This window comes from Catharus ustulatus, chromosome 2 (assembly GCF_009819885.2).
Source record: "Catharus ustulatus isolate bCatUst1 chromosome 2, bCatUst1.pri.v2, whole genome shotgun sequence".
Lineage (NCBI taxonomy): Eukaryota > Metazoa > Chordata > Aves > Passeriformes > Turdidae > Catharus > Catharus ustulatus.
This window is the reverse complement of record NC_046222.1, coordinates 33,020,683-33,046,038: the sequence shown is the minus strand read 5'-3', so window position 1 is coordinate 33,046,038 and position 25,356 is coordinate 33,020,683. Positions and strand designations below refer to the sequence as shown.

Genomic DNA, 25,356 nt, shown 5'->3' with positions numbered 1-25,356 from the left:
GAAAGCGCTGCCGAGTCCCCAAACCTCACAGCAGCAGGGCTCTGTAGATAAGGCAGGGAAAATATTTCACTCGAAAGGAAACTGTGCTCATCTTGCACTAACGTCCCTGTCCTCTGGAATCCAAGGCAATAATTACAGCAATTTGTAGATAATTATTTGTTAATTAAAAACAGGCTTGCTGGGTACAGTTACCAATCTCCTCTGCTGGCTGCGTAGGGTTGCACAAGGAGACACTGGGGGATTGTCGGTCTCATAAAATCGTTTGCTTGTTCTGTTCAGAAAAAAAGTCCCCAGTGGGTCATCTCCCCCCTCCCCCCATATCCTGGCAGGTCTGATTCATTCTCCTAAGACATCCCCAATACACATCTGTGCCTAGCTTTCCCTTGGTGATTTCCAAGGAAGGTGACTGCCGCATTCCCCCACTGCAGCCTGTTTTCTCAGCTAATTTAATGACCTTTGCTCACACAGACTCATTTCCAGACACTTTTAAGTGAGTAGCTCCTAAAGGAATCATGACTCCAAGCTGAGGTTGTGTACCTGAAAGAAGCTTACCTCCATCCCATGTTCATATGAGCAGTAATAAGTAAACAGTGTGGAGATGAAGTTACAGCTGAGAACAAACTGAAGCTGATGGTTTAAATAGTACCATTGGGGCAATTATTCTGCCCTTGTCTGGGCAATCTAGAGCTCATGCTATCTTCCCAGGCACAGTTTTCAGACTAGCTGTGAGAAGAAACAATGACAGGATTTCAGATATCCCCCACTAAATACTGCATCCACCAGGAGTGTATCTTGGGATGGTGGTCCTCATGCCTTGGGATGATGGCCCTCATCAGTACGAGGATTTTCAATCTTCAAAGTCCTCGGTCTCTGTTTCTGCTGTGGAGCACACTGTCTCCTGGTTCCACCACATCCACCAGCCGGCTCCAGGGTGTCCCACAGCTCCAAAACCAGGAGAATTATTTAGCTCTGGAAGCAGGAAAGTCACATTGCTCCTGATCTACTTCTGGATTGAGCTGGGAATTAATTTCAGATTTCCCTTCTTTTGTGGCACTGAAGAAACAGCTCATGGGTATCCGAGAGCTCTCTCTGTGGGTTCTACACAAAAATAGTAGCAGTAGCATCAGTATAAACCCTCATGGAAAGGCAAGTCCATGGGGAAGTATCATGAGAGGTGAAAGTGAGCAGTGTCCTCCTGGTTGCAGCAGAACAGCTTGGAGCCATAATGACAAAGATAGAACAAAGGAATAACATGGACATTTTGTTATCATGTGCACAGAAGCAGATTGTTTCCATCTCCCTTAGCAAAACAGCAGCATCAATGAGAACAAACCAGTGATAATGGGGAGGAGAAAAAAATTAGGCTGTCAATATCCTCTTCATGGAAAAAATCTCAAGCTTGTTAGTCACACAGGGCTGCTTCGCCCCTCTAATTTTCTCCTGTACGTGGGCTTTCGTGTTCCTCTCATCACCTTAGCATCTCAGTGCCTGCACCATGTGCAGAGGAATCACAATTAAGCAAAGTGGCTGGATGTCATGATATATGGGACTACGACTCTGCTTCAGCAGCACAGAAAGCCAACAAAGAGCTGAGATTAAACACTGGGTTAATTAGCACGTTTAATTAGTTCACAGTTATTAAATCCTTTCAGACTCTTAGATAAATCATTCAAAGTACAAAACATTCTTTGGAAATGCTGCTTTGTACTCCCCCCCCTTCTCTCTCTCCAGGTAGGTGCAGGGCTGGGAAGCTGTAGCCTTCCTCTTGCTGCTTAATGCAGGAGTCTCCATCCAAGCCCCAGTGGCCCATTTCAGTTCCTGAGACTACCCTTGAATCTGCAAGTCTGCCAATTTGCTAACTCACAGCTGTTCTGAGAAGGGATGAGGCAGTGCCCTGCTAACATGGACAACAGTAGGAAAGGAATAGCATTGAGAGAAAACCAGGGAGCAACAGTTTCTTTTAACTCTGAGAGATACACACAGATTCAGAGGTTTGCTATGGACTTAGTCACCCAGCAGTGTGTCCCTTTCCATGTCAACTTCCTCTGTGGGCAGTGGACAAGTAGGGCAGCCCTGCAGGAAGAAATAGCAGGAATGGGTGGAGGAACTTCTCCCACAGGCTTTGGAGCATTGCCTGTCACGGTGCCGGTTAGGCTGAGGGACAGGAAAGGCTCCTCCAGGCTCCTGATAGCAGTCTCCCATATTCATAGCACTCAGAGATTACCCTGAGATTTCCGTGCTCATCCCAACAATCCATGCTACTCCACAGCAGAGAGCTGCTAGGATCCATGCAGAAAGCTGACCTCCAGAGAGCCCATGGCAGCAGCAGTTCTCATAAAGGATTTATTTACGGCAGAGGAATCCAGTTTCTGAGATCACCTTGGAGACTTACCCAAAGCATTTATCGCTTGGAGAATGCGGGGCTCCAAACGACAAAGGTGCAACGAGCTCAGACTTTGGGCGGGCTGGAAAACTGACACCTATGGAGTAAAATCTGTACACTGTTTTCATCACAGCTCTCTGGGAAACTGATGTTTGGGTCCAACAAAGAGGGGCATGAGAAGCACCAAGCCTTTTTTTCTCTGGTTGTTAACAGCTGTGGTGGTGGGCAGGGAATTCGGGTTCTGCTGCTGAAGACCTAAATCCATAGGCTGAGAATTAACAAGGTTAAAAAAGGGCAACATTAGACGTGGCTTGCTTAAGGGAGTTTGCTAAGGAAAAAACTCAGTACGGGATTAAGCTGAGGGATACTCATCATTGCACCAGGAAAGATATCCCTGAGCAATGACTTAGCCAATACTTGTTTGTGATTCTAATAATTATTAGAAAGCAGAAAGCAAAGGCTGGGATAAGGTACTGTTACTCAGCAAATATACATTTTGAGAACAAGAATACAGCTTTTTGGAAGATAATGTCTCTCTTTTTTCCCCTGTGCAGTAGCAAAATAAAGGTACATTAATTTCACGACTATAAGGCGCACCCTTTTGACTAAAATCTCCCCCCAAAACCGGAAGTGCGCCTTATAGTCTGGTGCGCCTTATCTGATGTACAAAGTTGCAACATTTGCCACCCCGGAAGTGCGAGCCCGCCGGCATCGGGACGGCCCACGTGCGGGGTGGGCCCGCCGGCATCGGGGTGTCCCCTGCACGGGGTGGCACCGCTGGCATCAGGGCCTCCCCCGCGCGGGGCGGGCCCGCCGGCATCGGGGCGTCCCCGCCGACATCGGGATGGCCCCCGTGCGGGGGGGGGCGAAAGCCGCTGGAATCACAGCGGCCGCCGTGCGGGGGGGGTGAAAGCCACCAGAATCGGAGTGGCTGCCACGCGGGGAGGGGGCAAGCAGCCGGAATCAGGGCAGCGGCAGCACGAGGCAAGCCTGCCAGCATTGGGTCACCCGGAGTGCCAGGGAACTCCCAGAACAGCGGGGCCCTGGGGATGCTGCACGGAGCGGTGGTGGGCATAGCCCGGCCCTGCCAGATACAGGCAGGCCCGGGAGCCAATGGCTGCCGGGTTGAGGCGGGTCCTCGGCCAGCAAGCGCGTGGGGTGAGCTGGGGGTGGAGCCTCGCTGCCAAAAAAAAGTGCGCCTTATAGTCCGGTGCACTTTATCTGATCTACAAAGTTGCAAAATGTGCCGGCTCCCGGGGGGTGCGCCTTATAGTCCGGTGCACCTTATGGTCGTGAAATTACTGTATTTAATCCTTCTAACAATAAGTATGAAAGTGTTTGCTTTCAGAGTCTACAAAATATGTCTGCATCAAAGCAATGTGAAGACATTTGGGAATGAAGTAGCTAATTTGATACTCATAAAAAACCATAGCCTAGGACTTTGCCTCAGAGAACTGGGCTGACCTTTTAGCAGCTGATGATAGTTCTGAAATGACTTCTCATCAGAGAAAGCCCAATCTAACATCAATTAAAATAAATTAAAAGCTATCACTGGCTTCTGCAGATATTGGATTAGACCATATGAAACCCTCTTGAATCCTGGGAACTCAAGGAAATTATCATGGTAAATCCAAATTCTAGTGAAGCCTTACAGACTTTAAAATATCTCTCTGCAGCCCCATTAAGAATGGGTTTCTACTTAGCTCATGAATAATTCACTTTTTTTTTTTTTGTGTTTCTTCTGATAGTACCATCACTAAGAACTAAGCCAGGACAAAGACCAACATTCCAGCCTCCTTTTTGCTCACAGCAAATCCAGTACATCTTTCTGTTGAAAGAACAATTCAGAGAGTAAAGGCCTGAGCAGAGACATTGCTTCCCCTCAAAATATCTCTTCTGATTTCCTGCTATCCCCATAGAGCTAGGAACAGCTCTTGCCAACATTTTTTCATCTCCCCATTTCCAGTCACTTACCCTGGGCCATGGTGATAGTGCAACTTCCAAAATGACCAGGATCCGGAAAGATTAACTTTCCTTTAGGAGCTGGTCCTCATACACAGCTTTGTCCATCTCCTCCTGCTCATTTTGAAGCACATGATCTTCATTTCAGAAGAGTAAAACCTTGTTGCAGAACAAACCAGCTAGCTGGGATAGCCCTACTATTCCCATGGGAGAAAATTTTGCTGTTTAAAAAAAGAGAGAGATGAAGAGTTCTGGCCAGTTCTTAGGAATCACTCCTAGCAACAGGAGGAATGGATATCATACAGATTACTCCTTCAAACCATTTGTCATTGCATCCTTTGTTCCAAATGCACTGCCTTTAACATGACCTCACATTACACATCTCCCAGCCACATTCACCTTCAATCCTCTTGCTTTCTTTCCTCAGTGAAGGACCATCTTAGAAGACAAACTCTGCTTCTACCAGAAGCATCTACTGGGAACATTTCATGTCTTCTAAACCCAGAAGTAAGTACAGAAGAACCATTATTTCTCATCATCCTTTTAAACCTCCCTCCCTGCAGACACCCTGACAACCAGTGTCCTGCTTCCCACCCCAGACTGACATTACTACTCTGATCCACAAAGAGCACCAGCTCTCTGGAAAGCTTTTAGGAGGGCTCTGCTCTGCATGGCCAGAAATGAAATCTACATTCACACACAGCCATGTCTTTGCCAACACCTGAAACATCTCCAAAACGCCCACTCTGTACCAGAAAGGAACAGTGCTGTGAGTTAACTTCACTGCTTTGAGCCATACAGATCTACTCAAAGAACCTGGATCTGGGGTCACCCCTGGGGCTATGATTTGTGGTTCTGATGTTGCCAAACTGCTGGCCAGTGAGGACACCATCCAGCAGTGAAAAGAAGATAAGATGGGCAGCTATAGGAACTGAGGCCTACAACCCAGAGATATGTGTGGCTAAGGGATTTCCATGAGCTATGCCATGAGATGTGTGGCTAAGAGATTCCTGAGGGCATGAAGTCTGGTGGGGGGAGGACAGTTTATCAGGTGGAGGCCAGGCGACCCTCACCACTGCAAGAGGTGGAAGAGGGAGTGATGCTAAGATGTCATGATTCTGTTCCACCATTGCACAAGACCCACAGCCTTTGTGAGCTCTCTCTTTGTTACTCTTGATGTCCCTCATTTACAGACAAAGTGGCTGCCCCACCACTTACGACAGCAGGAATAGAAAATTTGACCTCCACCTCCCCCAAAAGTATAGTGATACCATTTGGTCTTTACAGAGAAGGATATTCATGTGGATGGCAAATGTCCAATCCAAAAACATGTGAGGCCAGACTGTCCTGTGTTATACTCTTGCCTTCAATTACCCTGTTCCTGGAGCAGATGGGTCTGAGGGGAAGGACCTTACCCCTTTCTTGGGGTGTTTAGACATTGTCACTGGTGCTACCCTCTAATACTTCCTTAAGTTAATTGTTTCTTTGGCCTGAAGAGGGTTTTATGAGTCTAATAACCCTGGAAAAAATATTCTGGACACTATGGCAGAACAGAAATAGGAGAAAAAACCTATAGCTGAGAGCAGTAATAAATGCACCATCTGTGACTAGGGACAGAGAACATGGAACATGCAATGGGCAGTCATTACATACACGTTTAATTCTTACATTATGCCAGGAGTTCCCAGAACGACAGAGCTCTAATTTCCTACCAATTTACATCCTGTATCTCTGCCTGACACTGCAGCAGTACCAGCTCCTCCCTGCACTGTGATTCTCCAAGAAATCACATCGGAGCAGTGTACCAACATACAGCAAAGCTCAATGCTGGCCCTTACAGGATCGGATGGTGATAGGCATTAAAATAAAACTAATTTTGTTCACTCAGGAATACAAAGATATGCATACCCCTGTGTTTCCATCCAGCACTGAGGCAGTAACCCATGTGTGTTCAGGCAATCTGCATGATTCCATGCAGTGGCAGAGAGGACAGATATTGGAAAAGCTGTCCTTGTTGCCTGAGGATGTGCTTCTATCCCTCACTCTAACTACCCTCCCTGTACCCCACCCCTGAGGTGTCCTGTCCTACCTCTCAATGTCTTTCTCATCCACCTGGTTAGGTCTGTGCCCCTGCACTGGAGATCCAATTCCTCAGGATGGCATTTCAAGGCAGGTCAGAGCTTAGGTCAGGACTGAGCCAGGGGTGAGAACATTGGCTTACTTGGAGCAAAAGCAGAGATGAAGGAAAGCCCTGGCAACCAGCTTTGGACTTTGAGGACAAGAAGCTTTTCATGCACAGATAAAAAGAATCACATGGGAAAGTCAAAACCAGGCATCTACAAAGCTTTCCTCTCTCTTTCCCATGAGCCCAGCTGGTTTGTTCGAAATGTGGTCTCTGCTCAGCAATTCCTTTCTTACCTGGGACTTTACAGCAAGGCAGGGATTTGTCTCCCTACAAGCAGTGTCACTACCAAAGCTGCCTCCCAGCACCTCCTGGCCCTGGGGCATCCCACTGCTGCTCTCTTGTGTCACCCACAGTGTTCCAATGATCAAAGCACAGCAATGAGGCAACCTCTGACCACAAGCACAGCAGACATGTTCAGCTGCTGCCTTCTTGCAGTGATGCTGCAGAACAGGGACAGGCACAAATCAGGCAGGTAGAGCAGCAAAGACTGGGCTGCATGAGGAAGCAGCACTGACTTCACATTTCACAGAATCACAGAATGTTTTGGGTTGAAAGGGACATTTAAATATTATCTAACTTCAACATTCCTGTCATGGGCAAGGCACCCTTCTATTAGACCAACTTGATCCAAGCTCCATTCAACCTGGCATTGAACACTTCTAAGGTTGAGGCCGTCACAGCTTCACTAGGCAGCCTCCTCCAGAGCCTCACCACCCTCATAGTAGAGGATTTCTTCCTCGTGTGCAATCTAAATCTACACTCTTTCATTTTAAAACCATTGTCCCTTATCTTTGCATTAAATGTTTCTCTTTCTTATAAGCCCTCTTTAAGTCTGGAAGGCTGCAGTAAGGAAGAAATCTTCTTTTCTCCAGGCTGAGCAGACCCAAGTCAGCCCATCTCCATAGCAAAGGTGCTCCAGCTCTCTGATCATCTTTGTGGTCTCCTTTGTACTCAGTCCAATAGGTCCGTCTGTTTCCAGCGCTCATGAGCCCAAGAGCTGGATGCTCCAGGTGGGGTCTCACAAGAACAGGGGGCCCAGAATCCCCTCCCTCGCCCTGCTGGCCCCACTGCTTTGGATGCAGCCCAGGATAGAATTGGTTTTCTGGGCTGCAAGTGCACATTGCTGGGTCATTCCAATGTTAAGCCCACCCTTATTGCCAAGTCATTCCCTGCAGGGCTGGCTGCTCCTCACCATCCACTCAGAAGAGCTGGAAGCACAGAGGGGCATTAGCCTCAAAGAGAAACAGGACAAAAGGTTTATTCGTCAGCAAGGCTTGCAGAGCAGGCCCAAGTCCTGCGCCTCTTATCAGGAAAGGCGGAGAATGTCGCGGGGCTATGGTCCCTGAGAGAAGCCCGAGGGCACGGAAGAGTGGCTGAAGGTCCCCGAGAACACCGCACACCATCCCCAGACCGCGCTGCCGCTGAGGTGGTCCCAGAGTTCAGCAAGATTCCCTGTCCCCAACACGGAGATCCCTCGTGTCCCAACACGGGATCCCTCTCGCGGCCACGGAGCATCCTTCCCCCCACTCGCGGGGATCCCATCCCCACGTGTCCTGTCCGGAGACAGCCCCCATAGGAGGAACTGCATTTCCCAGGGCCTCTTGCGCCCGGGCGGCGGAACAGGAGGGCCGGGTGGCGCATTCTGTTCCGATTGGCTGGCCGGGCGCAGTCCGAGCAGCCATTGGCTGGGCGGCGGTCACGTGGGGCGGCGGGAGGCAGGCCGACTCACGTGGACCCGTGCGGGAGCGGGCCGGGAGCGGAGCGGGAACCGGGAGCGGCCGCCGGGCTCGGGCCGCGGGTGTGGGGAGCGGGCCCGCCAGGCCTCGCCATGCTGGGCGCCCTGGGGGCGTGGCGGGCCCTCCGCCGCTGCGCCTCCCTGCCGCGGGCCGTGCGGCTGCGGGTGCGCGAGGCGCTGGGGGCGCGGCAGCCGGCGGACGCGGTCAGAGTGCAGGTGTGTGCGCCCGGCGGTGGGCCGGGGTGTGCCGGCAGTGGGCCGGCAATGCACCTTCTGAGCGGAGGGAGGGAGACGTGGGAGCCCTGCAGAGCGTTTCGCTGAGCTCCCAGATCTCCTCTGGTGTGCTCGGGTCGCTGTTGTCGCGGCCAGCGGAGTTCTGGGGTCGCTCGGCACACGCAGAGGAGCGGTGTCAGTGTGGTGGGTTGTGCTGAATGTGCACTCCACCGCTTTATCACCTGTTCTGTTCCCGAGAGCGAGCCATTGTCCGTGTGCTGTTGTTTTTAAAGCTTTTTCATAGGTCTTGTGCCGCGTCCGTCCGGGTTTGGAGCAGTGTCAGCAGAACCATCCATAGCACTTCCACTGACGCGTGTATTTGGCTCGTCTGGTGAACCAAGACAGCCTGGAATTAATGAACAGTTTCGCTATGAAGCATTTTTGCTCAGGATAGGATTGTGTGTTCCCCTGTTTTCTGGTGTTTCCAGCTGTCAGAGCGGTGGTTGCACACACAGAGTGCCTGTATCAATGCAGAACTGTGCAGTTGTCAGTATTTCGGGATGAGTATGAAAAGGGCTGGGGTACTTGGTAACAGTTTTAAACAAAACTGAAAGAGAATAGATTTAGATTTATTTATAAGAAGGAAGTTTCTCACTGTAAGGGTGGTGAGGCACTGGCATAGGTTGCCTAAAGAAGATGTAGCTGCCCCATCCCTGGCAGTGTTCAAGGCCAGGATGGGGCTTGGAGCAACCTGGTCTAGTGGAAGGTGTCCCTGCCCATGGCAGTGGGGTTAGAATTGAATAATCTTTGAGGTCACTTCCAATTCAAGCCTTTCTGTGATTCTTCTGACCCAAAAAACAGTTTGTAGCATGCTTGTATTCCTGCTCACACGTAGGTGAAGCCTAATAGAGTAGGAAGAAGCTTATCCAGTGTTGGTTCTTTTCAGATGTAGTTTGATTAATAAGGCAAGCTAGAATAAACTGATGCTAAAATTTGCAGTACTGTCATTCCTCCCCCTTCCCTGTCCTCTAGCCCCTTGCTGCTTTGCTCTTCCCCTGTGCTGGTAAAATGTGAGGGTTTTCTATTAAAATGGGCTAGAAATCTGGTCTGGCTTAATTCCAACCTTCTAATGGCCAGATTGTTGGGATGTGCAGTCTAGTTGTTACAGTCAGGATTGTCACTTTTATTGTACATTCATTTTGGTAAGGTGTGAAGTGCTCAAAACATTGCTGCCACAGCCTCTGCTGCTCCAGTGCAATCCTGTGGGTATGCTCTTATTTCCTATTGCAGGATGCAAGACTCCTCTCCTTATTTAGTAGATCCCAGAACAGCTTGATGAGGTGGCAAAAAAAGCTCTTGAGAATGTCTCTTTCTTCATTTTTTTTGTGTGTTTTGTTAAGGAGCATTTGTGGGGAGGGAAACTGGGGAAAAATACCTGCCATTAACATTAAATGTGCTTCTAGTATAACATACATGATGTGTTCTGGGCATTTCCTGGAATACAGAGGATAAGCACAACATGCATGTTACTGCATGAAATAACTTCTGCTTTAACCATATAAATATGAGGATGCCCAAATGATCTTGTTTCTTGCATTAGTTCTTTTGGGTGGAACACTCTGCAGGGGTGGTTTGCCCTGACTCACTAGATTCATGTCTTTAAAATCTTCCGTGCTTCTTACGTGGAACGTGGAAAGCATGTTATACAAGCCTGTGTTAGTAGTTGTTCTTAAAGCTATAACATGCTTTTCTTCTGGTGCTGTTTAATTCTTGGTTTGTTCTGTCTGGGTGACAGAAGTAGATGGATTTGCATTGGTTTGTCTGGTATAAAATCCCTAAAGCACTTGCACTGTTTGAAGTCATTGGAACTATTTGGTCTCTTCCAGTTAAAAAAAAGATTAAACTGGTTGGAAAAGAGGTGATTTTGTTGTTTAATCAGCACTGGTTTTGGTTGTTCTCTACAGTACTGTTAGAAGATGAGCTGGAAGGCCCCCAGCAGATAATTTTGCTTTGAAGGCCAGCTTTGTCTCAGCTCTGGTGAGCTGAGGAGCAGTTAGGGAGTTATATTTTGGGTGCTATTACTGTTGCTTGCTGCCTTGGTACTGACTTAATATTTGCCTTTAAAAAGTAATTAAAATTTATTTGTCATTAAAAAAACTCAACATATTAGTCTGCACTTTACATGGTCAGTTCTACTGTTTTGCTGTTACAAAGAATGTGGGTATTATTAGTTTAATTATTTCTGTAAAACTTGAAAAACTGTTTTTAAATCTTTTTCTTAATATCTTTTTTTTCCCCATGGGCTCAGTGAAACAATCTTGATTTTGAGATGAAAGGAGAAACATTCAAGGAAATAATTTTTATTTTTGTTTGCATGAATACATAGTTTTTCAAATGAATCTATTGGCTGCAACATTGTTTTAGCAGTCCAGCAGTTTAGGGCACATAAAACACTAGTGAACAGATTTGAAGATTGGAACCCTTCTACAGGGATAAACAACAAAACTGATACTGAAAACCATCAGAATGGTCTTGAGTGTATTGTAATGAAGACTGGTGCATTAGTGGTCTGTCCTGTTTTAGTAAGAAGAGCTTGGAAGGGACATCACTGACAGGAATATGTACTTTGCCAAAACACTTTACATCTACAGAACACTTTGTTGCTTTCTGTATTCTCATCTCTCCAAAGATGCAGGTACATCTTATTAATCCTTGCTGTTCTCAGGAAGAGACTCTGCCTCAGAAGGATGTCTCTGCCTAAGGATTTATTTCTCTCTGCTTTGAAGTCAAAAGAAATACTGACACTAACTTTTTTTTCTTTTTGTTTTTTTAAGTATCTTTTTTTTTTCCTCTAAAGAAACAGTTACAGTAATTTCACGACCATAAGGCGCACCGGACTATAAGGCGCACCCGCCGGGAGTTGGCAAAATTCGCAACTTTGTAGATCAGATAAGGCGCACCGGACTATAGGGCGCACTTTTTTTTTGCAGCGAGGCTCCGCCCCCAGCTCCCTCCGCGCGGTTGCTGGCCGAGGCCCCACCTCAACCCGGCAGTCATTGGCCCCCGGGCCCGCCTGTACCTGGCAGGGGCGGTGCCGCGGGGCCCCAGGCCCGCCTGCATCCGGCGGGGCCGGGGCATGGCCGCCACCCCTCCGTGCTGCCTCTCCGGGGCCGGGCTATGGCCGCCGCCCCTCCGTGCTGCCTCTCCGGGGCCGGGCTATGGCCGCCGCCCCTTCGTGCTGCCTCTCCGGGGCCGGGCTATGGCCACCGCCCCTCCGTGCTGCCTGCACGGGGCCGGGGCGTGCCTGTGGAGGGGCGGCTCCGCCTGCACGGGGCCCGGGCGTGCCTCTGGAGGGGCGGCTCCGCCTGCACAGGGCCGGGGTGTGCCTCTGGAGGGGCGGCTCCGCCTGCACAGGGCCGGGGGGTGCCTGTGGAGGGGCGGCTCCGCCTCCACAGGGCCGGGGCGTGCCCGCCCCTGCTCCGCCCCACCTCCACCTGGCAGCCATGGCCCTGCCGGCTCCCCCCGTGGCTCGCAGCTCGCACTTCCGGGTAGGCAATTTTTTTGAACTTTGTCCATCAGATAAGGCGCACCGGACTGTAAGGCGCACTTCCGGGTTCCAGGGAAAATTTTAGTCAAAAGGGTGTGCCTTATAGTCGTGAAATTACTGTACTTTGATTTCAGTAGGAAGCTGAAATGGGCCTGAAGTGGTGTGTCTAGCTCAGCTGGAGAAAGAGCATGAGCATACAGCGTTCCTGCCAAGAAATAACAAATCTTTTTCTTTTACCTTCAGGGCTGGGTCCGCTCTGTCCGATCCCACAAGGAAGTTTTGTTCCTGCACATAAATGATGGGAGTTCTCTGGAAAGCCTCCAGGTGGTTGCTGATCCCAGCCTGGAAAAGAGGTAGGTCTGTTTGAAGTAAGTGGAGAAATACATGTGCTGAGCAGTGCTTGGAGGGGTCTGCTTAGGCCTCCTGCCCTGTGCCAGGGACTCTCCAACTGCCTTTGTTCCCATCAAGAGGCCCTTCTAATAAACACCTGTCACTTTTGTCCCCATTTGGTCAACATTCTTGCCTTGTCCTAAATTCTTCTGTAGCTTTGTGAATCTCTTCCCATTCCCACCTCTGCATTTAATAATTTTTAATTTCATCAGTTGAGCTCTATGGCTACAGCATCTCTTGTGATCTTAAGTAATCCTGCTAAATTAACAGGAATCTCTCTTCTGAATGTAGTTATGTCAGCACCTAGTTAAGCTGTTCTTTTTTCTTGGTTTCTTAGAGACCTGACTTTTGGAAGTGCAGTGGAAGTGCAAGGGAAGCTTGTCAAAAGTCCTCATAAGATGCAAAACATGGAGCTGCAAGCTGAAACCATTCATGTGGTGGGACCTTGTGATATTTGGGTATGTCACTATAGCAGGAGGAGTAGGACTGGTGGAAATCAATTTTTTTAAAGGTCCAAGTATGCAGCAAAGCATGCTTGAAACTATATTTTCTTTAAGTCTGAGTGGTCCTGCAGACTTTGATTTGTCAGCAGTGTCTGTAGGGTGCATCAAAGTAGAAACCATGAAAAGTTCACCATGAAGGTTTGTTTCTGGGACAGAGCCATTTATCCGTGGCAAATGTGCACAGGCTGACAGTTAAGAGTTTGCCTTTGTCCCACCCTGAAGCACTTAACCTGTGCAGACGCCTTACCTGGCAAGTCTGGCTCAGCTATGAATTGGAGAAACAGTGGAACTGGCAAGATGTTCCAGGTTGTGCAGCTGGAAGAACCATATCTGCCACAGGCATGTTCAGAACCAGATTGCTGTTGCAGCAGTGAGGTGAACAGCTGGGTTTCAGGGGGGGCTCAACATCCAAAAGGTGGAGCATTTTAGAATGCAAGTACTTCCTCTTGTGTTCATGGCTCTTGTTCTGCTGTAATCATTGTGAAATATACAAAATAACCAGAGAAGAGAGGCAAAAGCTTCTAGTTCTTCTGTGCTTTCTAGTGGTGATTGAGTTTTATTAGGGAGAGATGGCATTCCATAATAGCAATAAAACTTTGTTGGCTCCCGATTTCTCATCCTCTTACTCTGATTTCCTTGTTGTTTTCAGTCATTTCCCCTGAAAGCGAAGGAGAGGCACCCACTGGAGTATGTCCGACAGTTCCCTCACCTGCGATGCAGGAGCAACACGCTGGGCGCCCTGCTGCGAATCCGCAATGAAGCCACTGCAGGCATCCACTCCTTCTTCCAGGTAGTCCCTTCTGTGCCCAGCCTCTGGAGCAGAGCACTCCACCCAGGTTGGCTTTATGGGAGCACATTAGGAGGGAAGGAGCATGGCATCTTGCCTGCAGGGTATGGATTTTACACATAGTGGTTTTCTTTCCAGGTCTGGGCCTGGCTGGGCCTTGGCCAGACTGTTGCTTATGATCAGGGTAGCACATCTGTGGCCTGTCAGTGTCTTTCCACCCATTTCCTGTTCCTTATCCCTTTCACAGAGTCCCAGTACACTTGCCTGCAAGTGTGTGGTCTGTGGAACACAACATAATATGGACTTGTTTAACCCATCCTCTGCAATGACCTTACGGTCCTTGGACAGAAACCTCCTCCCACATGGAAAAATCTGTGATACAGGAACACAGACAACCTGACTCAGAGCTTCATGTTATTCTCAGTTCTTGCCTCTTACTGCAATACAAGTCTGTGTGGATGCTGCTAGCTGACATTAGGAGACTCCTGATGCATTTGAAACTGATGGGTGGGAGCCACCTGTGTTTTCTGAACGTGTCACTCTTAAGCTGTGGCACAGGCTTTGTGCAGGCAGGGGAGCAGGTCTCTCTCTCATAGAGACCATGTGTGACTAGAAAAAGAAAGGTAGCCAATCCTCTAGCACATCTGAGCCTTTCTTTAAAGCTGTTCCTGGAAATGAACATGTTTTAGTTAAGATAAGCTGGCTTTAGATAGAATAAAATCACATTCAGAGCATTGTGATTACAAGATTAATACGTAATAATTAGCGTGGCCCAAGGAACAGGTTAAAAATGTTGAGATGAATTTCTGGTCCCAGATTTGCTGGTCTTTGTTACCTGCAGTGGCAAAGAAGGCTTGCTTGCTCTAAGAGCTGTCTGTGTGGAATCGCATGGCATTTGGATGACTTTTGTGGGTTTTGTTGGGATGTGGGGGGGTGTTTTGTATTTTTTTAAGAGAAATCCTGTGTCAAGTAAAGCTGCTGGTTTCAGGATTGTGCCTGCTCCTAAGACAGAAACCAGCTCTGTTGGGAATCAGTCTGTGCCGGTTTAGAGCCACTAGATGGCATTGCCTACAACGGTTTGTGCTTCCCAACCTGGACACCAAAGGCAGCCAAGATACAAAAGCGCCTTATTCAGGCTGTGCTTCCCCAAATCAGCTCCTGCTCAGGCTCTGACATACTTTCCTGTTTACAGTGCTCATGAGCAGAGCTTTATTAAGGAATAGAATCTATCATCAATTTAGCAGCAGCGGCTATACTAAAGTTATTTTTAAAGGAGTAAGAAAGATTTGGTCCCAGACCTGGTATTTACAAGTGCTTGTGTGAGAACTCTCCTAGCACCAGGAATGTCTGTGATTTTATTCCATTTCTAATGGAAGGAAGTCTTAAAATTGCCACTTGCATCATCCCAAGAATATTGCAACTTCCAGCTTGACAATGTCAGAACATACCATAGCTACAAAGTATAATTTGAGCATTTTCACTCTGTAAAGCTGTAAGGAGCTTAATGATGGAAGAAAATAAGTGGAGCTGTTTGAATATATATAATTATCAAGACTCTCTGTAACTTTAAAAACCTTTTTTTGAACCTGTTCATTTCCAGGAATGAATGACTAGTGCCAAGTGCCTTTGGTTTGGATGTTGAAAGCCAATATATCCTCTTAAAATCTTCTCCTGAGAATTGTGATCCATGTGGAATAGGAACATTGTTCCTAGGCACAGTGAAGTAGTTGCATTGTGATTGGCAACTTCTGTTATGCACATTAAGTTCCAGGTTTGTGAGAGCCAGTAATGCAACTTGATTTATTTTAGGAGCTTTTATAAGGGGAATTATCGAAGAGGTTTTTAGGGGATTCTGTTATTTCAGATCTGTGCAGTTTGCATAACTTTCCAAAGCAGTAAGGGATCTTTGATGTGAAATGTACTTCTTTACAGTAACTGCTACCACTGTATGAGGAATTTAGCATTTTTCAAACATCTCCTGTAGAGCTGGGTTCTGAATATGCAGGGAGCTGTGTCAGAGGCGTGCATTTTGTACTGGCAGACTAAAACTTCCTTCTCCAGGGAAAGCAAGTAGTTCTGGATCCAAAACTTCCTTCTCTGCAGTAACTGGATCCCAGTGAGGAGTCAAGGTCTGTGCACCTGTAACCAAGGTAGCCTAGGGCTGACTGCAGGGACTTTGCTCTCTCTTGATTGTGTTACTGTACTCCCTCAAAATGCATTGCATGTCCATATGAAGTTTTTTTTTCCAAACTAATTTTAGTTTGATTCTCAGAGTGGGCAGTAAATACTGCTTCTGTCTTCCTAGCCCCTTAACGAGCTGGTGATAAGGGCCAGGACCTTTCATGTGACTGGCTGAATTGTGTTATTCTGGTAAAAAACTGTGAAGCTGAGATGTATCCATCCACTGAATATTGGATTGCAGCTGTTTTAAAAGCCTATGGCTGCACTGCAGAGAAGTCCAGAGAACAGGGACTCTTACTTCATTCACCCTTACTCGTTTCAGAGGCCTCTGCTGTATTTATGAACTGTTATATGAATGTATCATTCTGCAAGTGCACCCTGTCTCTTAAAATCAGCTTGACTTCAGTATCTTAGAAGATGCCAGGTAGGACCGACACTTGGTTGGGTGTTCTTAAGGTCTCTTTCATCCAGCATGGGATTTCTGTCATCCAACACACTTGATCACTTCTCTTAATGCAGCACACAAAGTGTGTCCTTTGCCTAACCACTACCTTCCAAAAAGTTGAAAGAAACAAAGTGTTGAGGTCACAGAGGTGAATTTGCTTAAAACTGCCCAAAAATATAAAAATGCCAGAGGAAGTGAGAAGAAATGGGAATCGTGTGGAAACAGGCCATTACAAAAACACTCATAGTAATGATATAAATCTCTTTTGGTTATGAAACCTGGAGGAAAACACACAGGTGGTAAACACTGATTTGTAAATCATGCCAGCATTAGTTTGTCATCTGTCTCTGTAAGGCAGAAGCTGCCCAGAAAACTACATGTGCTATCCTGGCTGGGGACTAATGGCCTAGATATGTGGGCTGGTTGATGTCATCCTTCAGAGTGGCATTTGGTGTCTTTAGCTCCTCAACTTTGCTGTTCTGTCTGTTCCAGGATAATGGATATGTGCATATTCATACCCCCATAATTACATCCAATGACTGTGAAGGTGCTGGGGACCTCTTTCAAATTGAGGTGAGTTGGGTTGCATAAAGTCTTTTTGTCTTTTTTTTTTTTTTTTCAAAGAAATTCCTGAGTTATTAAAGGTTAGAGGAAATACTTACCTTTATAAACGCTTTTATGTACTTCTGTGATTTTTTTTATATAGATCCTTTGCTTCAACTAATAATTTAGACAGTTAAACAGACATTATCTTTTATTTTATTGTTATTTTGTGCATTAATCAGCACCCTTGATACTGATGAGGTTGTTCTGTCACTGGTGCTGTGGAAAAATTTACAGGGGGAGGTGGAATATCTCAGTGAACCGAATGATGTGATCATAAGAGCCCAAGAGATGGGATGGGTCAATCAGGACAGACTACTACACTCAAATATTTCTTAGTTTTCAAACAAAGAATGTAATTAATCATGAGATAATCCTTAAAAAAAGTCAGCAATACCTGGAACTCCTTTTCACCAGTGTGTACATACAGGTTCCTCCCTACAAGCTACTCCTGTTGTATGTCGGAATTCTCCTCCAATATTGTCAAACCTCCCCATAACCACCAAATTGCTGCCACAATCTATCATTATAAGAGTACTTCACATCATGGGTCAGAACCTCCTGTGAAACTGAAACAGCCATAACCATGAAGATCTCCCCCACAGATTTCTCATGATTCCTGACACCACAGTCATTAATAATATGGAATTCCATCTGCGTCTTATACTTTTGTATCTGAAATTCACTCTTCTGCCTCAAACAACAGCATCTATTGCCATTGTGCATGTTGGCTCCAGCTTTGCTGGTGATTCATCTGTAAGCAAAAGAAAAACTGTTGAGGTAGCAGTTACTTGCTGTGGGATCACGTCTTCCACTCTGCACAGCCTTGTGACAAAAAAAGCTTCTGTCTACTTGTTCTCCAGGATCTCAAGGGCTAACCTGTGCTACCAGTGATTCCCTTCCAGACCAGTACATGTGGCTCAGCTTTTTGCTTGCTGGGACAATAGGGCTGATTAGCTAAACTAAATTGTTCCTGTTTAATTGAGATGCCTTAATGCTACCCAAGGTTCACTCCAGGCTGTTGCATGCAAATTAAGATGTGAAAACAAGTAACACTTAATGATGGAAATATTATGCAGTTTGCAGCTGTACAGTGTATTGCGTCTTCGGTACAAATTGTATCCACTTGAAAGCTGTAGAGGATGCAGGACTATAGCGTAGGTGGCTGGTAGTGACAGAAGCCCTGATGTAAATGTTGAATGAGGTGCTAAATTGTGAGCCTGAAACTTGCATAAACTGGATCTTATCTAAATGCATGGTTCAAGGCACATATTTTACTCCTCTCCAGTGGGAATTTTTTATTCCTCTTCAGTCCTGAGGTGCCATTACCTGTGTGGAGAAATGTAACTACAGCTACACCTGAAAGGTGTGCTGTAAGTGCCAAGTCAGACCCTGTTGGCCTGTGCCATAAAGGAAGGGCTTCACAAGCCCACTTGCTGCTGGGAAGAGGGAAGTTCTCCCTGATTTCCTGTTTCTTTTTTGAGTAAGGCTTCATTGTCCGGCCCTATTTAGGACTTAGTTTTGTTTCTGCAAAGCCCTGTTCACAAATGGTCCTGGCTAGCAGAGATCTAAGTCTGCCTGATACCCTGCTGGGATCACTTCATTCCACTGGAGAAGTGGTGCTGTTATGTGACAGTGGAAACATGGGGAAGATTAAGCCTGCCTTGGGCCATGCATATGATGCTGTCAGACACAAAATAAGAGTGGCAGAAGGGTGTCAGACATAATAATAAGGGTGTGGTGTTTGCAGAAAAGCCTAGAATTTTCATGTGCTTTTAACCAAGCCAGCTATCAAGACATTCTTGTCTCCTGTATTCAGTCACTTTTTAAAATAGCCTGTAATTCACTGTTTGAACAGGACAAGGGAGAATATAAATTCATGCTCCTCTTATATTTGAGGAGGAGCTAAGATTTCTGGTGATGGGAATTGATGAAAACAACCTTCTGATTCAATCCTTCAGTTTCAAAAAGTAATTAAATCCTGTTCCTTGAGTTTTAAGACCTATCTTCTAGATGCAACCAGAACTGGTGTCTATTACTCCTGAATTTGCAGTAGTTGCAATACAGTTACTGTTAACAGGTTGTGTTTTTTCTGCCTTTTGGGTTAACTTTTTTTGGTTTTAGCTCCTTGGGCTATGTGTAGAACTAATAGTATCACCAGTTTAGCTGACCTGCTGCAGGTAGAGTAAGTTGAAAACTTCAGTTGAATAGCCTTTAGGACCCAAGTAGAAGCTGCTTTTGCACCCACTGTGACCTATTGCCTTTAAATAGCTGTTTTCTCTTACTGGCACAGTTTTAGTCCTCTGACTAATGTCTGATGGCTGCTCAGGCCTGTGCATTCTTTGAAGTGATAGAAAGTGAAGAAAGTAGGAATGTGTTTTTACATGTGAATTGAAGAGATGGGGGAAAATGTATCCGAAGTTAGTTTTTGAAATATGGTCTTTGATTCTAAAACTCTTAATCCTGTAGGATTTGTCTTTGTTTATATGTTCTGCTTCCTCATTATCTTTGGTTTTGGATGTACTGATTAGTCTGTACATACCTTTGGTTGGGATGCTCATATCAGGACTTGGGATGGAGGAGAATCTATATTCTCTCTCTGCAGGGTAAATCAATGAAATGTTTTTAAAATTAAGTACTGTAATGGTGAAAAGAGTGCAGTACGCAGAGGACATTTTAAAGAATAAATAAGATGGTAACAGCTCCAGAGGAAACTTTTCCACCTGAAAAGGGCAGGTTTGAGGAGAAACTGGATGAAGTATGAAGATGACTAGGCAGACCCTAACCCACATGGAGAACATCAGCAACACCAATTTATGGCTTTCTACACTGTTGACAATGTCTTCCTGTGGTGGAAGTGTGTAGGGGAGAAAACATCTTGTTTGTGCTTCTTTCTTTAAAGCAAATATACTGAAAATACTAGAAGAGCTTTGACTGTTGAAAGCAGTGATTTAATATCATCCAAGCAGGATGAAGTAAGTCTTGAAATAAGGAGAATGCAGATCAGCAGGGGCAGATAGTCCTTATTCTATTTTAATCTGAAAATAATTCCCTTATGCAAGCAATTTTAACACCTCCATTTCAGCACAGATTGTTTCCTCCTTTTATTTTCTTTTTTTTCTTTTATTTCTTCTGAAGTCTAAAATTCTTAGCAGCTTTGTATGTTGCAAGAAACTTTACCCAGTCCCCTTTTGTGGCTGCTTCCTAGGAAATCTGCCTTACATTTGTCCTTGTGCCCCAGCTGCATGTCTGTTCCCTGCTATTTTCAGTAGCCTCCCACTCTGTCTGCAGTGTTGAAAACTCCCTGCTTTCTGAGTCTTTTGCTCTCTTTTCCACTTTGCTCCCTGGAAAATTTTCTTTATATGGCCATTCTCAGCTGCTGTGAAGAAGGTGGAGGCTTCTCTGTGCTCTGTAAGAGCCTGTCTGGCTCTCTATCCTGGCCCAGGATACTCCAGCTGGTTCAATGTGGGTCTCCACAGCCACTTTCCCAGTTGCCCAGCTGCAGCCTCTTAAGAGAGCTCAGCATGCAGCAAGTTCCAAAGCATAACAGCTGTATCATGCATTCACACCTCCTTAAAGTAGATCTCACATGCAGTTTATACGGCCTGTGGCTGTATTCCTTCTTGGGACCACTCTCTGTGTATAAGGAGTGCTGCACTCTACCTGTGTGCTCCAGCGGAGGTAAAATGTGCTCTGTGTGAGGCTGGGCTCTGCCCACACACACCTCATGGCACCTGGATGGTGTTTGGCTGAACCCAGGGTCTGGATCAAGCTATTTCATTACTTGAAAGGATATTTAACTGTAAACCTGAAGAACCATCCGGGTATCGTTCTTGTCTAAAATGCATCTGGAGATTGTACGGTGTTGGGCTTTTGGGGGCTTTTTTGCTCCTTGCTCACAGGAGTGAATGTCAAAGTTTTTAAATTCCTGAAGGTACGAGTTTATGGCTGTGTCAGCTGTGGTACCAGCAATATGTGCCTGCTGCTAAAGATGCAGAAACTTACTCCTGCCATCCCTTTGGTACTACTGAAATATATCCTTGTCAGCACTAAAGAAAGCTGGGATCTGCTGGGGAGAATCACAGTTAAACACAACAGTATTAATGTCTGTAAGGTGTTTTCCCTTTTAGAGATGTGTGACAGTCTGGGAGGCAGCCAGTTCTTGGGAGACTGGTACTTCAGAGATGTGCTTGGCAGGGATCAGGGTAGGCTGGAGCTGAGGGACAGCTTGCTTTTTCATGTTCTAGCTCTCCCAGTTTCTGCTCATTTCTACCTGATTCATATCCACCTGTCCAGTCCGTATTCATGAGATGTTATGCTTTCCAGTACATATTTATGTGTGCCTCAGCAGAACCAGCTGCTATTGCTCAGTCCAGCTGATCAGAATTAGGACTGGAATGGTAAGAAAGACTTCTTGGAAGTTAGGAATTTTGCAGAGGTTGTCTAAAAAGGAAAATCCAATCACATTTATAATGCTGTATCACAGAGGTCAAATCTGGATTAAAGATCCCAGTATTTCTGGGAAGCTGCAGCAACATGGTGGTGTGGGCCTTGGTTTAGAGCTACAGCAATGATTTCTATGAGCTTTTCAAGTCTTCTCTGATCCCTTCATGCTTTTAGCTTGCATAGAGTGTAATACGGAATCAAACAGTTTGTACTCTCCTGAAGCTAATTGCCTCAAGGAGAAGTTAATACAAGACTGACATCAAAGGGAATAATTTTAAATTAAATCATTAGACATTTGAGGAGATGGAGAACAAAACAGATACTAAATCCAGTTGTTCTTGTATTTAGAATGAGAATAAAAAGCCTTTTGAAGTTGACGTCAAATACTAGTGTGCTTATAGCACGCTTACTCTGAGACACCAAGATGTCTCATATCCAAGATGTTTCATACAGATTCCCTCTCCCTTTTCCCCCCATTGTAATTCGGGTAGTTTTTGACTCTGGGATGGAAAGAGTTTGAAGGGAAACCCATAAATCCCCTCCTAATCTTTTATCAAGTTCATGTTTTGGGGTTGGGAATTGAGAGAAGCGTCCATCTAATTGAAGTAAAAGCACCACAGTGTTGTTGCTTCATTTTGCTGGGCATGGGCATGAAAACCAGTCTCACCCAGAGTCAGCAGAGAAGGGATAGTGTCCCCTACCATTTGCTTGTCTTGTACCAGTGGCTGTGGTTTCATAAAATAAAGAAGCCATCTTGATCTGAAAGGCTGAGCATGAATCTGGGGCACAGGCACTTGGGAATACTGGCTGTGCTCGAATGTGTGAAGTAGAGGAATCACCTCCAGTGGATTAGCTGATACTTGTACCTCTGAAATGTGCAGCTCCTAATTATGCGATGTCCCCTTGCTGAAGGTGTCCCTTCTGAACAAAAAGGAAGGCATTCAGTTTTTCCTGCATTGAGATGTTTTTCTGCATGAGCTGTGTTGCAGCTCGCAACACCCATTGTATCGAGTATTGTGCCTTAGGATGAGGGAGAGCCAGTGGGCAGCTGTGGAGAGGGGAGTGATCAGATTGTGATGGGACAGTAAAGTTTTATCTAAGTATTGCTGTGTTTACTCTTCACCTTCTGTCAGAGGCCATTCGGGAGCTGTTTACAATGCAGATGTAAATCATGGGATCTCTCAGTGACCTCTCAAACAGGCTGCAGGTTTTCAGAAGCCCAGTTGATTTGTAGATTGTCTCACTTTCTTCAGTCACCTACTGTGTTTCTATTGTCTTTATGTCTCTCAGAAATCGTATCTGAATTGGAGAATGAAAAATGACACATTATAAATAAACCAGGCCCCAGCTCCTGGAGACAGCTGTATTCTGTTTGTGGATTGGGGGAAGCATTGAGATTTTTGTGACTGATTTCTTGTTTTCTTGCTTCCAGTTTGTCTCTTTCTCATTGTTTAGAAGTTGCATCCTACAGGATTAGGTGGGATTTTTCACTGGTGAAACAAGGAATGTCTGAACTAAGCTTGCAGGGAAAGAGAAACCAGAAACCATGACCCTTCTCTTTAAGTGTTCTGGTCATGGTTCTGGGGCTGTAGTATGCGAATATTTGATGTTTATTAATATCCTTATTATTTTTGAGCAAATGCCCTGGGTTTTTTTGTTGAAAACAGTAGGGGCCTGCTTCTGCGTGCTTGGAGTTTGGTGTTTGGTTTTTTTAGAACTGCGAAACCTCTCAAACGAAGGAAGCAGTCCTGGGGTTACAGCCACAAATTGTCATATTTTCATTGATCTCTGTGGAACAAGGCAAGCTTGCTCTCTTCTTCAGTGTGATGCTGTGAAGAGATAAAACTGCCTTGTGATCTGAGGTTTTTGGAAGTCACTGTTTTATCTTTGTGATGAGCAGCAGAGTTTTTTGAGAATAAAAGCAACACCTTCAATCTCATTGAAAAATGGCAGGTTGTAGACTATCAAAGGCTGGTGAGCAAGGCTCCCTGTGGTAGGGCAAGTTCGGGAGTGGGGTGGCTGGAGGCAGTGGCATACTTAGCTGAACCACCAACACTTAGCTTGACTCCTAGGAGCTACACCTTGAAAAGTGGGTATTTCAAACTTATTTCAGAACAAAGTCTAGTTTGGAAGTGAATGTAGGTCAGCCAAACCTCAGATTAACTTTGAAGTTCTGTTCTGTTTTTCTCCTGAATCTTTGGCTCCTCCAGAGTTTAGGGATGACACTGAAATACACAAGATGTTGAAACACAATATCATTTATCTTCATGTTTCTTTAAAAGTCACTGAGTTGTGACCTCTAAAGATCATCTAATCCATCTCATGGTGCTCAAAAGAGTCAGCTGGAGCAAGTTGCCCAGTGCTCTGCAGCTGAGTGTTTTATATCTCCCCAGATAGAGACTTTTCAGCCTCTCTGGACAACCTGTTCTAGTGCTTGACACCCACAGTAAATATTAAAGGTTATTCTTGTTTTCAGATGAATTTTTGTCTCTTTTTTAACATCTGTGTCTGTTGTCTCTTGGGATTTTTTTTTTGACAGTTTTCATAATGGAACACTGAACTTGCTAAATTTTCTATTACTTGTAGATTTTTTAATGCTTAAAATATCTGGTGACCTGGAAAAGCGTGGAAAAGCTGAAATGAAACATAATTTATTTTTCACTGCCTATATAATATATAAGCGGTGATGTCTCCAAATTAATATTGTTTCAGTTGTGATATTTTTGAAGATGGAATAACAAATCTTAGGAGGATATTGCATTGCCCCTTTATTACTGTTTGTCTTTTTCCAGTGGAAACAAATTCATTTCACCATGAAAAGAAAACAACACTGTTTTAAAAGTTTCTTCTGAAAGTCAGTGAGGCTGGCACAGAAAACACTCCTCCATTTTCTCATCAGGCTTGAAATTGAATTTTGAAGGCAATTCTGTATGAAGCTTCAAACTATAAATGATAGAGATTCTTCTCTTCCTCCTCTGTGTTCATCTTGGCAGGAAAGTGAAAATCAATGTTTTGACAAGGGGGAAAATAAGCCGGGCGCTGTGCTTTTTATTTAAACACCAATGGTCTGACTTGTTCATTCTTACAGGCATCAAGAGAGGCAAAGGAGTCTGCAGAAAAGACCCATTTCTTCAATGTGCCTGCCTTCCTGACAGTTTCTGGCCAGCTCCATTTGGAAGTAATGGCAGGGTGAGCAAAATTAGATGTTTTCATCTTTGTGGGGTATTCCCAACTGTTAAGTTTGGTATCGATTAGATATCTGCCAGAAATGGACTGCGTGGCAGTGGCTGAATGATGGGCAGTGAGAGGCCAGCCTAGACAGAGGGCTGGAGCACCTCTTGTGTGGACGCAGGCTGAGAGAGTTGGGGTTGTTCAGGCTGGAGAAAAGGAGGCTCCAGGGAAACCTTAGAGCCTCTTCCAGTACTTAAGGGGCTACAAGAGAACTGAGGAGGGGCTTTGGATAAGGACATGGAGTGACAAGAAGCGGGGATGGCTTAAGATTGAAAGAGGAAAGGTTTAATTTAGATATTAGGAAGAAATTTTTTACTTGAGAGTGGTGGGGCACTGGCACAGGTTTGCCAAAGAAGCTGTGGATGCCCCATCGCTGTTCAAGACCAGGTTGGATGAGGATCTGAGCAGCCTGGGGTACTGGAAGGTTTCCTTGTCCATGGCCAGGGAGTTAGAACAACATTGTCTTTGCGGTGACTTCTGAAGCCATGTATTGATTCTATGCTCTGGAGGGTCTCACAGCATCTAGAGAGTTAAAGCTGTGTGATGTATCAGTGCAGTGGTTTTTTTGCATCTAGAAGAGCTTCATTTATTTTTGAATAGTGAAGGGATTCAATACCACTTGAGCTGCAGGCCTCAAAAACTCAGTGTACTTAAATAAAATAAAAATAAAAGGAGCAGGTTCCCAGAACAGCTATGCTCCATTATGAATAAACACATCTAAATTTAGATGGCCCTGGATTGATTC

At 45.6% G+C, this 25,356-nt stretch overlaps 1 protein-coding gene across 1 annotated transcript in view; it reads left to right on the top strand.

The window, feature by feature from the left end:
* The first annotated feature begins 8,358 nt into the window (after positions 1-8,358).
* NARS2 (asparaginyl-tRNA synthetase 2, mitochondrial) overlaps positions 8,359-25,356 on the top strand; it is a 51,743-nt gene continuing 34,745 nt past the window's right edge. The window contains exons 1-6 of the mRNA XM_033086405.1: positions 8,359-8,481; positions 12,269-12,378; positions 12,753-12,873; positions 13,568-13,708; positions 16,824-16,904; positions 24,469-24,569. Coding sequence (XP_032942296.1) covers positions 8,359-8,481; positions 12,269-12,378; positions 12,753-12,873; positions 13,568-13,708; positions 16,824-16,904; positions 24,469-24,569 — 677 coding nt within the window. The remainder of the gene's footprint in view (positions 8,482-12,268; positions 12,379-12,752; positions 12,874-13,567; positions 13,709-16,823; positions 16,905-24,468; positions 24,570-25,356) is intronic.